General features: G+C 45.6%; 1 protein-coding gene across 1 annotated transcript in view; it reads right to left on the bottom strand.

Moving 5' to 3' along the window:
• The window catches only part of FGD5 (FYVE, RhoGEF and PH domain containing 5), an 84,668-nt gene extending 63,925 nt beyond the window's left edge, over nt 1–20,743 (bottom strand). The window contains exons 1-2 of the mRNA XM_054179687.1: nt 20,600–20,743; nt 8,099–10,997 (exon numbers count right to left, since the gene is read on the bottom strand). Coding sequence (XP_054035662.1) covers nt 8,099–10,997; nt 20,600–20,612 — 2,912 coding nt within the window. The 5' untranslated portion in view covers nt 20,613–20,743. The remainder of the gene's footprint in view (nt 1–8,098; nt 10,998–20,599) is intronic.
• Between the last annotated feature and the right edge of the window lie 291 nt (nt 20,744–21,034).

Here is a 21,034-nt window from a genome sequence, read left to right as displayed (position 1 = left end):
GGGACTGTGATTCCTTACAAGGAACAAAGCCAGGAGTAGGCCCAGCATTTCACGGACAAGCAGTGGCAGCCCTCCAAGGCTACGCTGGGATACATCTATTGTGTGTGCAGGATGGTGAGGTGCAGTGCAGAGCTGTATCCCCAGCATGAACCAGGACAAACAGCTCCACATGTGCGAGGAAACGGGAGAGGAGCTGTGGAGCTTCTGTAAGGCTGATACCTACATCTAGACAACATATTAAAAGCTCTCCTCTGGTATCAATAAGCTATTACCCATGCTGTCCAGAGACACTTCTCAAAGCTGCTCATTTGAAAAACTCTGCCATCAAAGAGCACTTAGCAGCTGCCTTTCTGCCCTTGCTCTCTTGGAAAGACAATTCCCAGCCCTCTAATGACTGATGATGGGAGGTGAAGCTTAGGTGCCAGGCCTGAGCCACAAGAGGTCATCTCTGAGCAGGTGAAGTCCTGCATTAGCCACTGTCACTTTCTAACTCCCTGTGGCAATTCAGACCATACTAAAGTAAACAGAAGCAAAGGCATGAGTCATGTCAGAGCTGGCTCTGGCTATTGTCAAGAATTTCAATGGGCCGTGCACAACCTGCAGTCAGGGTACAATACTGGGATCACCTGCTCTGCAATGAAGTTACAAAACTCTCTTTCAAGTGCAACAACTGATGAAAGCTGCTGAGATTTTATTTTCCATCATGTTCACTGGACCACAAGAGAAAATATCTCTTTCCCTGGTCTCTAGGCACAATCACTGATTTTCCTTCCCTCTGCTACAGCATTTTTATGGGACTTTCTCCTGTTTACAAGATCCAGAGAGCAGCATGTACTCCATGTTGAGATAAAGAAAAGCTAGGTATAGATTTATGTAAGGTTTTTGAAATTATTATTATTTAAAAACGACCACAAAGCCAACTCTTACAAAGCTTATGATGCCCATGTTTCTCCTTGGCTTAATAACCCTCAGCAGAATGCCATACCACAGACCCATCTGAACCCCATGAGTACCTCCACAATTAACATTATCACCAATCCTGGGAAGCACTTGACCCATAAAAAGGAAATTCTCTCTTGTAAAACTTCTCATCAGTGCTATGGGTGTGTGCTGGCTTAGTGTACACACAGAGCAGGGGTTTGTGGGGCAAAGAACTAGGAGCTGAGGGGAATCAGCACCTAGAATTTGTTTCTCTGAGAAAGCAAAAAGAGGAAAGGATGGGAACATCTTTCCCCAGATAACTGAAATCTTGGCTGAATCTGTAGCTCAGGGCTTAACTTTCCTCCCATGTCCAGACACCTTGAGAGCCTGCTTTGCCTTGGTTTGTCTCCAGGTCCAGCCTGGAGTTGACTTGCTTCTGCTCCAAATGCAGGGTAAAGCAGCATGAGCTCATGTTGGCAGCATTGCTGTTGTAGCATTCCCAGAAAGCCAAAAGGCAGCTTGAGCCCTCTGCAAAATGGGGATCTTCTTTTGGATCTCCTCTGGCATCCATGCCTGAACTGAGCAGCCTTAGCTGCAACAAGCAAAACAAACAAAGCATAAGTTGACTTTATCTTCTGGACAAAATTCTCCTTCAGTGTTATCCTGGGCGAGAATCTCTGTTAAGTGGGCTGCTCCTCGGGGTGTGAATATGGGCAGCATATGGGAAAGCTCTGAGAGAGCGCAGCCTGCTCTTCAGCTAACAAACCACATGGCTGTCTTCTGCCTCTGTCATACAGAAAACGTCAGCAACAGCTGGAAACTTGGTGCTGCTCCTCCTTCCACAAGTCCTCCTTATATATGAGGCTCTTTTGATTCTCCCTTCAGAATTCTCCCCCCCCCCTTTTTGCTCTTGGCTGGGGCAGAAACAACCATAGCCTCATGGTTGCCTCAGGGCCACAGCTCAGCTGAGTGGAAAGGGCAGGCTGCACCTGTATTTAATACACAGCAGTCAGGTGCCTTAGCTGTACCTGTTGCTGCCGTTGCATTTATTCAAGGAGTGAAAGGCTTCAGCAGTTTCTAGTGGCCATTCTCTCTGCTCATCTGATGCAACACCATAGCTGTGTTCCTCAGAGCTGATCAAAGCTGTGACACTGCTGTTAGAATTTCCTGCCAGCCCTGTCCCAGCACACTTCAAGTGCTAAACCATGGTCATACCAGCTTGTGCTGCTTGCTCAGACTTAATCCTCTTCTGATCAGCCACCATGTTCTTTGCCAAAGTGCTGATATCTTCTTGGATCTATCCTACCTGCTCCTTTGCTTTCACAGAGAGCCTGTGCACTGCAGCACTGCTACAGGAATCAGGCGTCAGGGCAAAACCAAGTCCTACACCTGCTGCACTCTCAGGCGTCAGCAGTAGGGATGGTATATGGGAGCAGTAAATGCACAGGTGTGTGAGAACTGCTCCTGCCCCGGGGCTGGAGTTCAGTGGTAACAAGGAAACTGATGTGCAGAGGGCATGTCTAGCTGCTTTCTCCCTGCAGCCACTGAAAAGCCCTTCCTTGGTCAGTGACCTGTGGATGAATCACTGCATCTGCTGTTTTACCTCTTGCTCTTCGCCTTACTCAATCAGGTCACAAACTGGGATTTCCAAATGCTATATAAGCCCCAAGAAGACAGAGCAGCAGGAAGATGGTTTTGCATTTGCAAGATGCATTCACCAAACCTGTCAAAAAGCTTGATTCCATGCTCCAGAGAGTTGCACACAATGCTCCTGATAGGACCACAGGCAGCACCAGCTCCACTGACTCCAAACTTGCAGTGTCTGTGGAAGAATGGCAGGCTGGAGGGACAGGCTCAGCTACTCATAACTGCACCCAATGTAGCATGGAGTTATCATCTCGATGTTCCCCTTCTATTGACAATAATCTGCCAAACAGACTGGTTTGTATTGAAGGACTTTTTAATGCTGTGCAGTTCAGCCACAGACACTGGGTGGCAATAGCTCTAGAATGCAGCCTGGCTCCTCCTTGCACTTTTTCTTTCTCCCCTCTTTTCTTATGCAGGCTTTTATAAGCACACCGATCTGTGACTGCAGCACATGGGCCCAGCCATCACTGTAGGGGAAGAAGGATTTGCCTCCTTATCCTCTTAGTAAAAAGTATTTAAAGGAAAAGCATGGTAATGACATTTATTGTAAAAAAAAAAAGGTGCTTTCTGCTTAAAAGCCACAGAGATCCACAGGGCCAGACTAATCTCAGCCATGTTCTGTCAAGTCCTTTACAGTCTGTGTTGATTGTCTGATTAATATGTGAATGAAAGGGATCTCTAACCAAGTGGGAAGACATTTCCTAAACTTGTCCAAGATACTTCACAGAAACCTTTCCATCTCTGTCAGAGTCCTGGAATGAGTTTAAGTGTGTGAATTTTTGAAGACTCAGTGAAAGAGTTGTGGTTTCTTTTCTAATGGGAAAATGGAGTTGTTACATCAACAACTACAGATGAATTTTCCTAAATGACAGACATGAGGCTCAACCTTCCAAGTTATTTACCTCCAGGACTTGTTGGCAATTAGGAAAGTATGTAAAGTCTATGATCTATGGCAGACACTCTTAAAGGCTTCAGCTGTGTGCTGCCTGGGGATTAACTATGCGGTGCGGCTACTACTTGACCTACTTTACAAGTTAGATTAAGTTGTTTCGAATGTCTTCACTAATTGAAAGAAAATGGGAGTGAGTGGAGAGAAGAAAATCATGAAGAAGATCTGATTTACTCAACTAAATTAAAGAACTGAGGAGGTGGTATGCTCAGCTTCCCCTGCTCTCAGAGGTGCGGTTACATGCAGGTTTAGCTCGGCTCTTGCTGGTTCTGAGTGTGAACTGCTTATACCAAAGCTTCCCTTACGTAATGGTTTCTGGACTTTCACCTTACCCTTTGCAAGCTATGCCTCTCTGAGAGCTGCTGATTTAATCTAATGTAGCATATGTGCTCTGCATTGGAAGCAGAAAGAATCAGCAGGATGACATCTCCCCTTTATTGCTTAAACCCACGCTGTGTTGGAGGAAATTCACTCCAATGACTGAAATGCCACTTTAAGCCCAAGGGTATGGGAAGGTCTGGGCAGCATGTTATTCAGACCACTTTAGGCAGAGAATTCACGTCGTTTAAGCTCAGCTTCTGTTAGGCATTTTGTGTTTGTGTATGTTACAGAAGCATAGGGAACAGGCAGTCACACAGACTGTCCCTAACTGTAGTCTTGGAGTTTATCCATGACTGATGACCTGCAGGGAGCAGAAAGGGTACAACTTATGTGGTGCAATTTAATAGAAAATAGGTTAATTAATCCAGTGGTGAGGCAAGGGGACAGCTAATACTCATTGGAAGGGTAAGGAACTACTCATCTACTGGATTCTTCTCCTTTTGAAGGAGAGAGATTTGTCCCTGTGGCACATCAATACATTAGTATTGGGGCTAACTATAACATGATTCTGGTACACATTTGGAACTGGTGTGTGCTGGTGCATGCCCTGTGATCTTGCACGTGGGTCTGGCAGAAGCCCAGACTGATTATGGCTGTGTGCAAAGAGGATTGATCACAAAGCTTTCAACATAGCTGCTTAACCATGAAGCACTCTCTTCAGTGCATCCACTGCAGATGCTGGCACTGTTTCATCAGTCCCTAAGCACCTCTGTGTTCCTGCTTCAGTCTGGCCAAACGGAAGGAAAGGTTTCACTTGCTTAACACTCAGAAACCATATTTTTTCATTACTTTCTACTAAAGACATCTTTTTGTCCAGCTTCTTGAAGCAGATCCCTTGGGAATAAAAGGAACAGGATAGCAAAGAGGTGATCAGCTGTCTCGATTGTACCGAAGTTAGGAGGCATCAGATAGGTGCCATGTCTTGAAAAGCAGTGGAAAGTGGGAGCCCTGAGGCACAAGACTGCAGTTCTAGAGGGTTATTAGGAATTACCATCAGCCTTGGTGTAATTGCACAGAGCACTGGAATCCCCACACTGGCTCCCAAGAATTCACTCAACAGTCAAAGTCTGAGCAAGTCTTGCTGTGCTTAAGTACAACAATCAGACTGAGGTTCTTCTAGTATGTATGGACAACCATGTTATGCAGAAGGATCTAGGAATTTACAGGTAACAGCAGCATGAGCTTTTCTCTCATCTCTTATTGAGTATCCAGCACCTCACTGAGATTACCTGTGGAAATACAGGTGTACTCCTTTCTCTCTGGACTTTGAGCATCTTAGCAGGATAAAGGATTGAGACTTAGCAAACCTAGTAAATCCAAATTATGGACTCTAAGTAGAAAGCAAAATGGGAAATTAAATTCTGAGAACACCCATCCCAAGCCATTTTCCTGACCTTATCAAAACCCCAATAAAAGAGTCTCTCCCTCTCTCTTATAAAAGCACTGGAAGTGCATCCCCTTGATGTTTATCACAGTGCCATATGCACAGCTGACGCTCTGAAGGTCAAGCTGGGTTAGTGAAGTTACCCTTTCAGGAGTGTGCTAGAGTACAATTCTAGCCAGTAACTTTGGTGAGATTGCTCTCATTTGTAGCTGTTGGGATCAAAGTAATGCTGTAGGCTAGAGTAGACTGTCCCAGAGGGGTGGCACAGCTGACTTGCTTTCAGTCTGTACCACGGGGCTAGAAAGTGACTGCTAAAGTAAATGAAGATTGAGTCTGATTCAGACTTTATGGGCTGGGGACAGATCAGGGGAGCTTTGTCCAATTCCACTTATGTTCCATTATTTCTATATTGTACAGAAAGCTAATGCTGATCTATAGTGTCACCCACCTGAATCAGAGTTTAATTATTAATACCAGAAAGCTAAACTGTGGGGATACACAGTAACTGGCCTTCAGGGGCAATATGCCCAGATCTCTTCTGGCAATAGTAATTCTCTGTTAAGATGTATTTCTAGAACACTTCCATTATTGGACTTTTTCTATAAATGTGATTGCTTCTAATTTAGAAATTATTGGTTTAAATCTACTCCACATGGGCTTTCCTTTTAAGCAAGAAAATTAAACAGTGAATCTTCTCATCTGTCAATTTCTGTAAGCCCGGCCCTGCCTTTCCCCAGTCACACACAACAGTAGAGGTAAGCGGATGGTTAGAATCTCTATGCAGATCTCTCACATTCTGTTCTCTGAAACCTATCAGCAGAGCAGAGCTGCTTTAACAGGGCATAAACCATCCAGGGTATGCAGAAGTGTGAACAGCTTCATGCACCTGTACTTGTATGATGTGCTTTGCTTTACCATCAGCCCACACACCTCTTCTCCAAGCACAGGTTGGCTGTTACTCATTTACATTTCCTCAGAGCTTTTCAGGCGTGTCTTTGTCCAAAACATCCTGACCGATATAGCAAAACAGTTATCTCAGCAGCAATGTATGCATATTGCAGTCTGCCTGATGTTCTTCCTCTCCACCCTGGTTATCTTGATAAAGGGGTGGTTTAGGAGCCTAGCCTCCATTTCTCCCCCAGCAGCAAACACTGCATGCACAACAAGCAGCAGACTGAAAAATTATGTTCACGCCTTGACCTTGAGACTTCCTGAACCAGTTTGGATTGGCTCTCCCTTTGAACAACAGGCATCCACAGGAAGTTCATAAATGGGCCCAAGTCACAGCAACTGACGTAGTTTTAGTATTTTTAACTTGGTTCTTCAAGAACTACTGCAAATGGGAGGCATTTCATGGCCCCAGAGAACTGGGTAGCTCTTCCTAGAGCCAGCGTCAGCGCTCTGGGCACAGCATGAGCCGCTGAAAGCAGTGAGACTTGTGGGCTGTCGCAGCCTGCTCTGCTGAGCACTGCTCTGGGGAGCTGTCTGTGAGCACTGGGAAGCTGAACTGTCCTCCACCATGCCCCAGGGTCAGCACCACTGGGGCTCCCAGCACGGCAGGCAGCCAACACCTCCAAAGAGCCAAATCGTAGGCCCATGTCCCAAACCTCTCAGCTTCAGACACATTTGATCCACAGCTTAAGCATCACTGCAGTCTCTTTCCCCAGGTCATACTCACCTCCCCCAGCCCCACTAATTCTCTCCTGGCTTAGAAAGACAAAGCACTGTGCACCATCCTTGTCTTAGAAAATGTTTGTGAGACTCATTCAGAAGTGGTAAAGTTCTTTTACTCCCTGAGCCTGAAATATCAAAAGAGGGATGTGTGAAATGCCCATGGTTTGTTCCGTGCACAATGACAGGGGAGAGGAGCAGAAAACATTAAATGTTGCAAAGAAACAGAAGTAAATCTGCAGAATGATGGGAAATGGACATGAAAACTTTGGGTTTAAGCTTATCATTTGCACACAGCCCTAACAGAATGCAACTGCATTAAAGACATTCCTTTTCATGCACTTCCTTTGTAGCTTGTTCTCTCATTCCCTGTTTAACCTGAACTTAATGAAAAACACTCTTCTTGCTTAGATCTCTGCACTCCACTGATTGTATGCTATCAGCTGATGACAGATTAATGTGCAAAGGTCTTGAGCGCATTGCTCCTATGCAACTATGAAAAGGACATTCTCATGTTTGCAAATAATCTAATGGAACAGAATGAAAGGTTATTGTTAATGATAGCCATGGATATGATTTCAGACAAAGAGATTTAATTCATTTATAACTCAGGCCATAATGACAGGCTCTAAAGCAACTTCTAAAGTTATTTGTCTAGTCTGATTAATTCATGATTTAGGATTTTCTGGCCTATACTTAATTAATGTACTTTAAAAGATAAATTATATATATCATATTGCTTTGAGAAATTGACAGAGAAAAAAAAACAGCAGGACCACTTCTAGCAAACAGGCCTTTCTACTCATTCAGTGAAGAAGTCATAAACCTTTCTTTCTGAAGAACAAAGCAAGCTCTCCCTGCACACCCACTGCCCATTCCCCATAACCAGGCTCAAGGCACAACAGCTAAATTCACTGAATAAACCAAATAGTTTCAAATGTTCTTTGCTTTGTATCTCTAAAGGATAGGATCCAGATCCACTAGAGTTAATTTGGTGTCTTTTTTTTACTGATAAAAGCTTATCTTCCAACCTTTCATGTAAGCATTTCCTCAGAGGGGTATAAGCCAAGCAACATGGAAGCTCTGCCTACAACACCTTGCAGCAGAGGCCTAGCAAGGTCTTACACAGTAATTTATTACAGTACCTTTCTGTTTCTTGATCCGTGGTTTGCTGCTTGTTCTCAAAGCCAGTGAAGCTGCTCATGTCCACATAGCCATCATTCTCATTGGCAGCAGACAGTGCCCTGCTGGGGTCTTCAAAAAACTCAGTGAAAGTTCCTGCTCTGGTGGATCTCCGAGGAGGAATTTGTATGTTTTCATAGTCAGAGCTCATAGCAGGAATGTTCTCGTAGTCGGATGTGTCGGCATTGGGAAAAGAAATGGACCTAGGTTTGGTTAATGGGAGTGGCATGAAAGGAGGTCTGGACCGGTCCTCGAAGGACTCTACCCTGGACACGCTCCTGCTGAAGGGCTTGGATGTTCCTTTTCTTTTGCCATCCTTATAGAAGAGAATAGCTGAGGGAGACTCAGATGCACGGAGCTTCCCCACATGTGATTTTAGTTGAGGTGAGCTACTTAGACTCCTCCTGTCCAGTTCCATCAGCCTTGAAGGCCCATGATAGCTTGATTCTGATGAGGACCTTGAAGAGGAAACATTAACATCTACATGGACTTTACTTTCAGTTTTCTTCTTGAATTTTAAAGTGAGGAACCTCTTAAAGGATGATTTCTTTTTCTTGGAATACTTATCAGGTGAGTCATTCTCTATTAAAAGTGAAGGGGAACTTTTAGTGATGGGCTTTTTGGTGATGTAGGCAAGTTCAAAAGGGGGCGGTATATCAACAACCGAGGATGGAGTAGATAGGCCACACGATGACAGATTCCTCTGGGAAAAGCTACCTGAGGAACCATTGACGCAAAGCAAAGACAATTTGTCCTCTGTCCTTTTTATTCTTCCATCATCCAGGACACAGCTGTCACTCTCTCTGTAAACAGAGACAGGTGTCTCCCTTCCCTCAACAGAGTATGACCGAGGATATAAAATGAATCGCCTTGACTTGGCTGGTAATGCCCTGTGGGCTTCTGCTGGTTTTCCTTCCACTGCAAATAAGCTATTGCTTAAATCTTCAGTCCCAGAGCCACTGTGTGAAGATGGTAGATCAGTTTCAGGTCCAGTTTCTTCTGGAACTGTTTCCGGGACATAGCCTGACATCTTCCCAGAGAGCGACCGTGTCCTAGTGACGATGCTTTTACGATCAACAGGCAGCAAGCTGCTTTCACCATCAGTGCTTACCTCATCCCTTTGGCTGTGATCAGCTCCTGAATCAGTCTGCTCATCATGGGCAGTTTCATTTTCTGCGGGAAGCACATAAGGGTCATCCAGGGAATCGCTGCAGCTTTCTCTTTCCTCTGATTCTTCAGGCACAATGACCACTTCAGGGACTGACAGATTTTCATGCAAGGCATGTTTCGTCTCACATTCTACATTCATTCTGCCATGTTTACAGGCTTCTGATTCTTCCTCAGGTGGGACCTGTTGAGACAGACTTGGGACACTTCCGCTGCAGCTGATTGCTTCCACCTCACTGTCCTCAAGTTGCAGCTCATCTGGCCTAGAGGTTTCCACAATATTTTCACCATGTTCTTCAACAGTTACATCTTCCAGCTCTGGTTCCATCCCTGGACTACTAGGTAGACTATCAGAGATCACAACATCTTCATCTGGAGGACTCCCTTCTGTTTGAAGATTCTCATCTGAATGTTCCATGGCTATTTCCTCACCACACTCATTTTCACAAGGATCAGCCTGATGGCCATCATCCGTATTCTCTGCATTCACAGTTTCTTCTCCTTTCTCAGAGTCTTTGCTTGCTTCACAGACTACCTCTGATGTCTTCTCCTCACCTCTCCTCTCAATGGTCTGGCAGCTCTCACTGTGCTCATCTGGGACTGCTTCCTCCTCGTCAGCTGCTCCCTGATGGATGGATTCTCCTAAACCGTTTTCATTACTGGGTTCATCTTCATCTTCACACAGTTCTAAGCCAGGAGCTGTTTCTTCACTGGCCTCATCAGCCAACAGGTCAGTGCTTGCACAGGCATCATTTTCTGACTTTCCTTCCATACTCAGATCAAGCTCTGTGTGCACACTGTGATCACTCTCATGTGCTACACAATCATCTCCCCTTTCTAAAAACTCAGGCAGTACCTCCTCCTCCCGCCCTGCCTTCTCACAGCCTGAGGCTGATTCATCTGCAGGCAGTGGCATTACAGTGACATCTTTACAGATATCACCCAGTAGTTCCTCAGTGCTACTCTCAGTCTTACAATCACTGTTGTCCTTAACCAGTTCCAGGTTGTCAGAAGTTTCCTCCTTGGTTTTGGTTTCACTACAATCACCTCCAACATCCTCATCTACATTGGAAGAATCATTATCCCCATCGGGGGCATCTGAGGACTCCTCACAAAGTGCTTCGAATTGATCACAGTCTCTGTTTGACTTTTCAGAGTCTGGTTCCATTGGTTCAGCAGTCTCTGAAGAGTTATGGTGCTCATCTCCGGTGACTTCTTGATTACTGGTATCCTTAGCATTAGCAATGTCACTCTCTTCCTCCTCTACCTCTTTTGGAGTTTCCAAGACTTCATTTTCCACAGAGAAATCTAAGTTCTGATCATGTTCCTGTTCCAAGTCATTACAGTCTTTGCTGATCAGCTGAGCTTCAGGAACTACAATGTATTCATTGTCTGCCTCAGATTCTGGGCAATCGGCATTGCATTGGTTTCCTTCATACAGCTCTCCATCAAGATATACCAGTTTCCCATTTGAGCATTTATTTAAGTTGTTATTGGTATAAACACTGGATTTGCCCTCAGAGTCAGCTGAGAATTTTGGCTTGGGAGCAATAGGTGGCTTGGGACCCCTAGACATAGAGTTTGGGGTATGAAGAATATCAGCCCTTGGCAGCGAAGGGGAAAACCTGGAGACAGCTACTGGAGAAAGATGACCGCTAATCTTTGGCTTCGGAGCTAGTGGTGGCTTTGTGATTTCTGGAGAAAAGAGAGAAAAGCCATGTTAGTCGTCTTGCTTTCTTTTTCAGCCTAGCAGAACGCACCCTGCAGTAGACTTTATCTTATACCAGTGACTTCTAATGCAGAAGGAGTCCGGCCAAGAGAAGCGATGGAGCAAAGCACATGGTCGGTGCCTCCATGTGGTACTATTGCAGGGAACACAATTTAAGGTCAGAGCTGAACTGAACTAGATGCAGCCCCAGCACACCTGGGGAGAGACAGGTGTACAGCTGCAGAGCCAAGGGTCTAGCCACAGTCTCTTGTTCCTGTACTTACACTTTGTGGCAATCATTTTAAATTCTGTATCTAGTTCGCAAGATTTCAGCACTGAGCCAACGGATCAAGGTTTAACTCAGCCCAGCCAAACTGAACACTTGGTGCCCATACTCCATCTTCCCCTCTGCTGTTACCATGGCAACAAAGTAAGGCCCCAGTTTGGTTTGTCAGATAACATCATTACCAGCGTAAGATGTTTCACTGGAAGCTTGGCTAGTGCTTTACATGGATTATGCAGCTGAGCGACAAGTCACTGAATTAAATACTTCAGCCCAACACATGAGACTAGCTGCCTTTAACTTCAGTTTTCAGTGCACGTCTTCTTCAATATGTTCTTTAGTCAAAAGATCCTGCGTCCTGTAAGTACTATCATGTACTCCTCCTGCATGTACTATCTCCTCTGAACTGCAATGCACACTTCAAAACAGTGAATAATCTTGCTAAATAAGGCCAGGCAGGGTCTCTATGTCTAGGGGAAGTGCTGACACACATGTAAGGGGAATTCAATCAGATTGACAATAAGCTGGATTGAAGCTAGATGATTTGTCATCTATGGCCATTTTACACACAGTACAGTTTACATGCCACAGCCATTTCCAGCTATCTTAGTCCTGGAATTAATATTCTTTAATTAAGTAAATGACATGCTAAAAGGTTGCAAAAAGAGGCAATGAGACTGAGATTTTAGATGAGATGAAGTAAGTGGTGTGAAGAAGCCAGGACAGTAAATGCTTACAGATAGTCATAAGAGAAGAACTTTGCTCTTACTAATGTTTCCTAGATATCAATAGGTAATTACATGGGTAGTCCATCTGGACTCTTTAATTGTTTTAATTAACACATTTTAGTGGAAAAAGCAAAGGACAAACTCTTGCACCATGAGAGAGACAGGAAAAATTATTTCTGTAAACTCTTAATGCCCTGCACACAGGAAAATATGGGAGGAGCATTCAAGAGACACCATTTAGGACATGGTTCCTGTGCAAAGTCCTCACCTAAATCATGGTGCAAGTTTCAGGAAGTGTAGCCACTGTCCTGTCATATTTTGAGTATTTCAGAATGCAGACTTTTGACATCTGGAAGTGAAGACAATTAAAATTCAGCTGGCACCATACTGAGAATAAAGTAATAATGAATGCAAACGGCTTAAAAACACTTCTCCAGTTCTGGTATTTGGTGTCATGGCACTTTCCTTATGGCTGTCATAGTCCAGCTAGGGTAAAGTGTTTGAGCTAATACTGGTGTAGTTGTTTGGTTAGGCTCTGGGAAACACAAAAGGCTGTTTCTTCTGATCTTCTTAACCTTGCTGAAATTTCTTCCAAAACTCAGAAAGGTGCCAACATGTTTGTCATGCTGGTGTAGTCACTCTTTCTAGAATTATGAAGCACTAGAGATGTTTAATTCAAGTTAAAAACTGAGTCAGTGCCCTCAGCTCAGCCCAGGGACAAAAAGGCTGTTCTAATCAGGCACCTTATTGCATATACTGACCCAAAAAGATTCTTTATCTGGGGATCTGCCCCATCCAGCTTCATGTGTGGGAGACTTAAAACAACTTGTGGAAAAGGAGGGAGGGAAGGAAAGAATTAACAGCCAGCCTGCAGTACTGCAGTGGGTACTCTCGTTTCACAGTATCCACTGCTGCTTTGAGCTGCAGGGCCTGCCTGATTATTGCAGTCACAGAAGGGGCAGCTCATCTTTCCCTCCAGGTTACTTGGGAAACATCACGTGCCAGACACTCGAGTGGTGCTGAGGCACCAACTGCTTCTGGTACTGCCAGCCAGAGGCTGCAAAGTGCAGAAGGCTGCTGCCAGTTAAAACCAGGGAGGGAACAGAAGTGGGTTAAGCATCTTATAAGCCTGACTCTTCAGCCAGATGTACCTTTTGGATTTTTAAATCAGTTATGGCAATGACTGAACATCCTAAACTAACTTTCTGGTAGCAAAATGCATTACATTTTCCTTAGTTAAAACCGAGTCCTTACACCTTTCCCACCAGAAACCAGCAATGGACCCCTTACCACCATGAGGCATTTTCAGGAGTAACTCCAGGGAAGAAATGTCCCTTTGGAGGTATTATACCACTTCCTGCAATGCCTGGCTTTCCTAGGAGTGTCTATCCAAGAGTAGGCTCCAAGGAGACCTTATTGCAGCCTTCCAGTACCTGAAGGGTGCCTACAGGAAGGCTGGGGAGGGACTTTTGACAAGGGCCTGTGGTAACAGGACAAGGGGTAATGGTGTGAAACTGGAGCAGGGTAGATTTAGGTTGGACATTAGGAAGTTCTTTACTATCAGGGTGGTTAGACACTGGAATGGGCTGCTCTGAGAAGTTGTAGATGCCTCAGTCCTGGAGGCATTTTAAAACCAGGCTGGATGAGGCTTTGAGCAACCCGGGCTGGTGGGAGGTGTCCCTGCCCATGGCAGGAGTTGGAACTGGATGATCTTTCTGGTCCCTTCCAACTAAAGCTTTTCCATGAAATATACCTACTCCTGAGATGTGACAAGGCTTGAACACAGTCTCTGCATTCTCATCCTTCTTCTTGTCAGACCAGGTAGTGGGAAAACGACTGTATTGTAGTGTAGAGAATGCCAGGATCTCCCAAGCCTTCTTTTGTAAGCAAATGGAGGTAAAATAATGTAACCAACTCATCATTGCATGTAAACATGGGTACCCACTTTCCCTCCAGTGGTAATTTTCTATAGCAAAAGTAATCAACTAATCCTAGTTTTTCCTTCTGCTACCCCACTGACACTGCTAGTGAAGAGAACTTAAGGTTTGTAGCATGGCAGTAACAGGCATGGTGACCTCCTCCTCTTACCCACTTGTGCCAGCTACTGGTCACTGCTGATTATGTCTGTATTTTTTCTAACTGCTCTGCATGTTTATCTTCCTTTCATGAGGCTCCCGAAATGATTTTCCTGCCTTTTTTTTTTTTTTCTGTCCTTGGGGGGTGGGGGGAAAGAGGCAGCAGGAGGAGTCCCAGCGTTTGTTTAAAACACGACCCAAACAACCCCTGCGGAGAAAGCACTGCTGTTTGCCCTTTATCTGGCAATTGACTTCTGCTTCAATCTTCTGCCTCCTTTGCTGTCTGAGTCACTTGAAAGGTTCTAAATGGATACAAAGCACCACTGCACCATAAGGCATGTGTATGATCACAAATAATTGTGCATGTTTATTTTAGGATGTGTTTTATGTTGGAGGAGACACACCCACCTTCTGCTTAAAAGGAAACTCTTGGGGAATAGGAATTTCTTTAGCCTGCTCCTCCCCTTATTGTTTAGTGCTTCCTTGTACTGACAAGGACCACTTCCTCTGCTTACCCACCTTCCTCAGGCAAACTCACATTTCAGCATGGTTGCATTCCTGACACAGCCCATATGAAATGACATTACTCCCATACACTCCAGGTTTCTAAGCAGTGAAGAGCAGCCTAGTAGCTGTGCTGGAATGGCAGTGAACCCATAAAGCCTTCTCTGCTGAAGTGTTTCTTTGAAACAATAGACATGCTGTAGTTGGGTATTGCCACCCACTTTCAAATGTTCTCAAATTTAGTAATTAGCCTAGAATTTAACTAAGGCTTATAAAGGACCATGGGACCATGCGTACCCCACCCCAGGCAGTTAGTTGTGGGGTGAAGAGCTAATTAAATGCTGAGGTTTCACATTGGAGGGATATTTGTAGACATGCCCCAGGCCCATGGTCTTTCACAGTGGAATAAGAAATAACTTAGCTCTGCAGTGCAGATAGTTCCAACCATGGCTGGTGCCACAGTCTGGTTCAGGCATGTCTTAAAATGCTGAAAGTAGCCTCTTCTGAAAAACAAACTTCTTGTGGACCTGTGTTTTCTTTATGCCTTTGGCATTCATTCACCTCAGACCTATGTTAAAATGAGAGAGACACTAAGGGCACAAATGCACTGCAGAGGTCAGGGATCTGCAGAGCTGAGGGATCTGCAGAGCTGTTGGATGGAAGTGACAGTGCAGATGGAGGGACCCCATTGCAACAGTGGGATGAGACTGCACCAAACCTGTAATCCCAGCGGAAAGCAATGCACGCGAGTCCTGTCTGTCACTATTTCTGCTCAGAAAGAAGAGACTGAAATCCACTGATGGAAAGTGCCTGAGATACAGGACATAGAGGGAGATATCCAGACAATGGCATCAGAAAGTCTCATTCAGCTCTATCAGGAGCTGCATAAAGTTAAAACCTGTCTTCTAGGAGGACTGAAGTGCACAAAAGTAGGACCACCTTAGTATCAGCATTACCTTATTCCTGTAATGAATGGCTCATTTTAAAAATCAAGCCTTTATTTCCAGTTAGTGCTGCCTGGCTTCCATCTCCAGCTTATGCAGTGTTTCTCTGGGGCAGATAATATACTTCCCTTCAGCTGTCTTAGTACATTCTTTTTGGTAAACTGAACAAATGAACTCCTTGAGTCTCTGCGGTTGGACAGTTTTGCCTTTCCTGATGTGTTTTGGGTTTTTTTGGTTTTGACCTGTTCCAATTTCGCAATTAAAATACATGGGGCAGACCTATGGGAAGAATTCCACAGGGGGTATTGATGATGCTGTCTACAGAGTTCAGTACTCTCTTAGACCCAGTTCTCAGCAGTCTCCCTTAGCTTTTTCCCATATGAGGTTGAGTTGCTCATCCACTATGACCTCTAAGTTGTTTCCAAGGCTATGTTGCCTGCTCATTGTGTCTAATCTGACAGCTTTGTAATATGAATTAGGTGTAACAGGTCCGACTTAATGATCCAGATCTGTTTATATAAGTGCCCTCCCCACTTCATCAATTGCCCTTTCACTAATCTTTATATCAGGAAATGAACTTTGCCATCTGATACTTGACTAACTGCTTTCCTACCAAGGAAAGTGTTGGACAGCATCATCATAATCCTGGTCCCAGAGCTGTGCACGCTACCATTTCATAATGCTACAGAGATAACTACTACAAAGATTCACTACTGCCAGCCAGTCCTCTAATTAACCTAGACCTTATTTCTGTTATAGGAATGCTTTTCTCTTAGATTAGAATGCATGACTAAATGACTACACAGACATCAGTCAGTCTTTGCATCTAGACAATTGCCTTTATCAAGCAAATCTGTACCTTCTTCCAAAGACTGGGATCAGATTTCCCATTTGAAGCCAACAAAGTCCCACTCTTGAGGAAATGAGAATAAACAACCTTAAGGATAGCATTAAATATAGGAATCAATTTGCAGGTCGTGTGCCAAAACACTGTTATAGACATAGAAATCAGTTGGACCAGGAAAAAGTTATTCCATGGCAGCATTTCTAGTTTATGAACTAGAAACAACGTGAAACAACAAAGAACCTATCCTAGACTAGCAGCCATCATGCTCATGCTCCCTCTCACATCAGGGCATGACAGTGCTAAGACCTCATACCACTAACAAGAGCCACATGTGCCAAGGGCTGCATAAAGTCAGAAACTCATGCAACCTGTGTGACTGCACTGTACATAGGCAGGACCAAAACAACACCACATTCTTACAAAGCAGGACAGAGAGGAAGTTCCATGCCTGTTTCACCTTGTCTAAAACATAGGTGTGTATTCTGACCACAGTGCTCACTCTTCAGAGAAGAAAATGTTCTGAGACAATGGTAAGCAGAGCTTCCTATCAGAGCTTCACTGTAAAATGAAATGGACAGCCCTTCTTTGCAGATGAAGAGCTCATTTTGGACCTGGCCAGAACATGGGCACCAGCCCCTATAGTAATGCTGCCAGGAATGTAAGGCAAGTCAAGCACAGTCTCCTAAAACTCATTTATACATTTCCAGTACAGGAAGCTGTAGGTTCCAACCTGTAATTACAATTCTGCCAGCTGTCCAGGTCAGACAGTGAGGGTGTGCTTAAGCTGCATATGTAGATAAGCCATTTTAATGTCATTCTGAATGAAGTATCCAGCATAAGCCATGTAACCTGCTTCAGTTTGTCAGAGATTAAAGAGATGAGGTAACATGATTTACAAGGGAAGTATAATCCCTTATAGGGGTTTTACTCATAAAATAGCAGTGCTGTCACTGGTAGGACCCCAGACGTACTGTAAATAACTGAGATGTCATTAATTTTGCAATATTCACTGCATAAGTAGTTCTCTTTGTTTTACAGCATGTAAATGCAAGGCTTATTTCACACTGTCAGAGAAAAGTCTGAGATGGCAACAGCTGCAGAAGAAATGAGAGCAGTTGCACCATGAGTCCCTTGACACACAAAAGACATTCAGACTAGGACTGTGTAATGACGTAGGATGCAAGTCTTCCTTTCAAATGGGACCTTGGTCCACATCTAGTTACCAGCCCCCAGTTTAACCTGAAGAGGAGTTAGATACTTAAATATCTTCTGAGAATTGGGGGTTTAGGCATATGAGATCTGAGGTCCTGTTCCAAGCCAGCCTCAGACATTTATGAAGATATTTCTGTGACCACTGTATGTTCTTCAAATGTAGGATCAAAAGTACTGTTTATAGCAAGAAGGCTCCATTAGTGTGAAGACAGACCTATAGTCAGTAGCAACTATCTCATGGGAATTCTGCCTCCTTGCAAATCTGAACTGAACTGTGAACAGCTGGGCTCTCGGAGCACCTTGTGCTCTGCAGAAGTAAAATGCTGTTTTGTACATTTACTGGAATGCATCCTCTATGATTAGATCAATGCATTATGACTCCAGGGTATCAGATCAATAGCTTACAGATTCCTCATCCAGAAGAGAAACATTGCTGGGGAAATTAAGCATCTAAAGACAACATAATCAGAAAAAGATGAATTTCAACACCAAAAAATCTTGATCCTGAAAATTCTCCAGCATTTTCAGTCTCTAGCAGACTGAACCTACAAGTCTTGGTAGGGCTGGGGGGCCTGACTCTTAAAAACCACATGTGGATGACTGTTAAGTAATCCTTGTTCTAAACTACGGCCACGTACTTCTTTTTAATGTGTGTGTGATGTTTCCTACGTGGCTGTGATTTCACAACAGGAAAGTCACGCTGCAGCAGACAACTTACAGTCACCTGTTGTTTCATATATTGCTTTCTAGGAGCCAAAGAAGATGTTGGTTAAAAATATCTGACAGGTACACATGGCAGCTTTTCCTGTTTCACTTTCAGTAGCAGCTGAAAGAGTATATAGTCTGCTCCCCGCCTCCGAACACCCTGGAGTCTAACATCTGTACATTCTTCCTGTGGGCAGCATCATTTCACCACCTGGCAAACAAGTCAGTGCTTAGAGGGCGAAAGGTCCTGTGTATGAGGCTGGGAGATGGAGGTCTGTCTCTCGTCTCTTACCACAGATTTCCTGTGGCCCTGGGTGGACTGCTTCATCTTTCTTCTCATATCGGTTCCACATCTCTAAGCATAAGCCGTATCTCCCTTCCTGTTTTCTGTCTGCTGTTACTGTGCCTTCTGTGGGATCAAGGCTGCCTTGTATGCCTGCAAAGATGGCTCTGCTCGCTGGTGCTGTACAGCACTTATTGCAATACCAAGATCACTAATGTTGGTCCCTGAGATGTGTGGTCAATAAATGCCCCTCTCCTTCCAATTCAGTAGGAAGTTCTACTTTGCAGTGATGGGAGAGACATTCCTTGCATTGTGTGAGTGCAGAAAACAAAGGCTGAGAAGGGATATGAGCACTCTATAAATACAACCTGGAGGTAAACAGCAGAGGAGGAAAAGAACTATTTTTAAGCGAAAGGACAATGTGATCACAAGAATAAATGGCGATGAATCTGGTCTGGAAACTGGAAGAACTAGCAAAAGTAAGAGATTCTCAGCTTTGTGAGAGGAGTAGCAGCAGAGCTGCCTAAAACATTTTGGTTTAAGATACAATTTGATGAATTAATAAAGGAAGAAATATGCCCCTGTGTTCTGTAGCACTGGGTACTGGTGGTGGTAGTGGAGGTAGTCCCACTCAGTCCTACCTTCCTGAAAAATGAAAGCTGCTAATAAAATGCAGGTCTTTCCAAATGGATACATCCAATATTCCTTACACTGCACTTCCACTGACAGCACAATCAGATTAGAGCTGCTCTGTTTTAGATAATGAAGAGATGAATACAGAGAGGTTGGAGCATCAGGGCTAAAGCACTTTTTGGCTGGCTCACTTAGCTTTCAAATGAGTTTGTCTCCTGGAAGGGGCAGAGTTTGGTTCAGACAGGATGCGAAAACAAAATGGAGGTGTCACCACTTTTGGGTAGGAGAGCATCACACAAAAGGAAAGAGAACCTCTTGCTATGAGCTGAGAGGAGTGGTGTGACCTGCTGATACAACAGCAGAGGCCTGGGTTTGACCTACAAGATCTTTTCCAATCCTATGTTCCTGTGCTTTAGCAAACAACGATTCACAGTTTCCCAACACATGACAGTTGTAGGGCAAGGTATCTAGTGGTGAGATCACTGGGCTTCGGGGTGTACCCTCGCGAGTGAGGTGCCCGGTGACACTTTCTGGAAAAAGGAAACATTTCTGGAAATATTTTAGGGCTAACACAAAGGGACTATTTCTCCCCAGTTCTAGATGCAGCATTAGATTTTTCTAAATAATCCCAGAGGTAGTAATAATAGTTTCCTGGATTATTATGATTTTTACACACGCCTCACATTTGAAAATCAGAAACTATTGGTGGGGAATTTAAAGTTTGCCCCAATTTTCCAACGACTGCTTTCAATGCCTGTTGAATGCCTTTAGTATATGCCTTCTCATCCTGTCTCTTTCACCTTCCCACGTTCCACCACGGAAAAAAATTCTGGGAAGTTAACAGAAGAAAGAAAGAAGGGTTTGGGCTTGCTTTGGAGACAGAATCGTGCAAAACCCCATTACCGCCCCCAAAAAGATATTTTCCGAAGGGAAGCCACAGCAAATTTCCAAGGGGCTTTGTGAAGGGATGAGTGTGTCCGCAAGAAGCGCGGGCGCCGAGCCGCGTCCCTCAGCAGGCACAGCCATTTGCCAGCCTCGTCCCCGGCCGTCGCCCACCCTAGCCTGGTCCGAGCTTGCGTTTTGTCCCCGTCCCGGCGAGGGAGCGGCATGGGGCGGTGGCGCCTGCAGAAGAGGTGCCAGCCCCGGTGGTACGGCCCAAGAGCTGCCGGGATGCCGGGATGGGGGCGTGCAGCCCCAGCGGAGCAGTGCTCGGATCGAGTGCCGTTCCGGCGATATCGGCCCCCGCGGAGCGGTGTGCCGGCCCGAGGGATAGAGGGTGGCGGTACCGGTGGAAGCAAACCCGCCCGGCGTTTGTTGGCCCCGGGGACAGGATGTCCAGAGGCGGAGAGCCATCCTGGCCACCCCATGCACTTACCGGCGTTGTTCATCTTCCACCGCAACTTTGCTCGCTGGCTGCCCCGGGCGCTCAGAGCATGGTCCCGGGGGGTCGCCGCCGCCCTCGCCCCTGGCGGACGCCCCTCCGGGGGCACGGGAGCGCAGGCGGGGCAGCCGGGCTGGCGCGGCGGGCAGCGGTGGGCTGGGCCGGGCCGGGCCGGCCTGGGTGGGCGGCAGTGGCGGCTCGGGGGCGGTCAGCGCCGCCGCGCGCCTCCGCCCTGCCCCGCGCGCGGCCCGTCGGGGGCGGTGGCGGCGGCGCGCGGGGCTGGGCCGGGCGGGGCGGCCGGGGCTGAGGGGAGCCGGGCGGCGCGGGGCAGGGTAGGGTGGCGCTGCGGGGCAGGGCAGCACCACGCAGGTATCCCCCGCCGGGCGAGCCCGGGGCTCCCGCGGGGGGCGGGGACCGCGGCGCGAATGC

The sequence above is a fragment of the Dryobates pubescens genome, chromosome 1, assembly GCF_014839835.1.
Source record: "Dryobates pubescens isolate bDryPub1 chromosome 1, bDryPub1.pri, whole genome shotgun sequence".
NCBI lineage: Eukaryota > Metazoa > Chordata > Aves > Piciformes > Picidae > Dryobates > Dryobates pubescens.
Note: the sequence above shows the minus strand (reverse complement) of the source record. Positions and strands in the feature narration are given on the sequence as shown.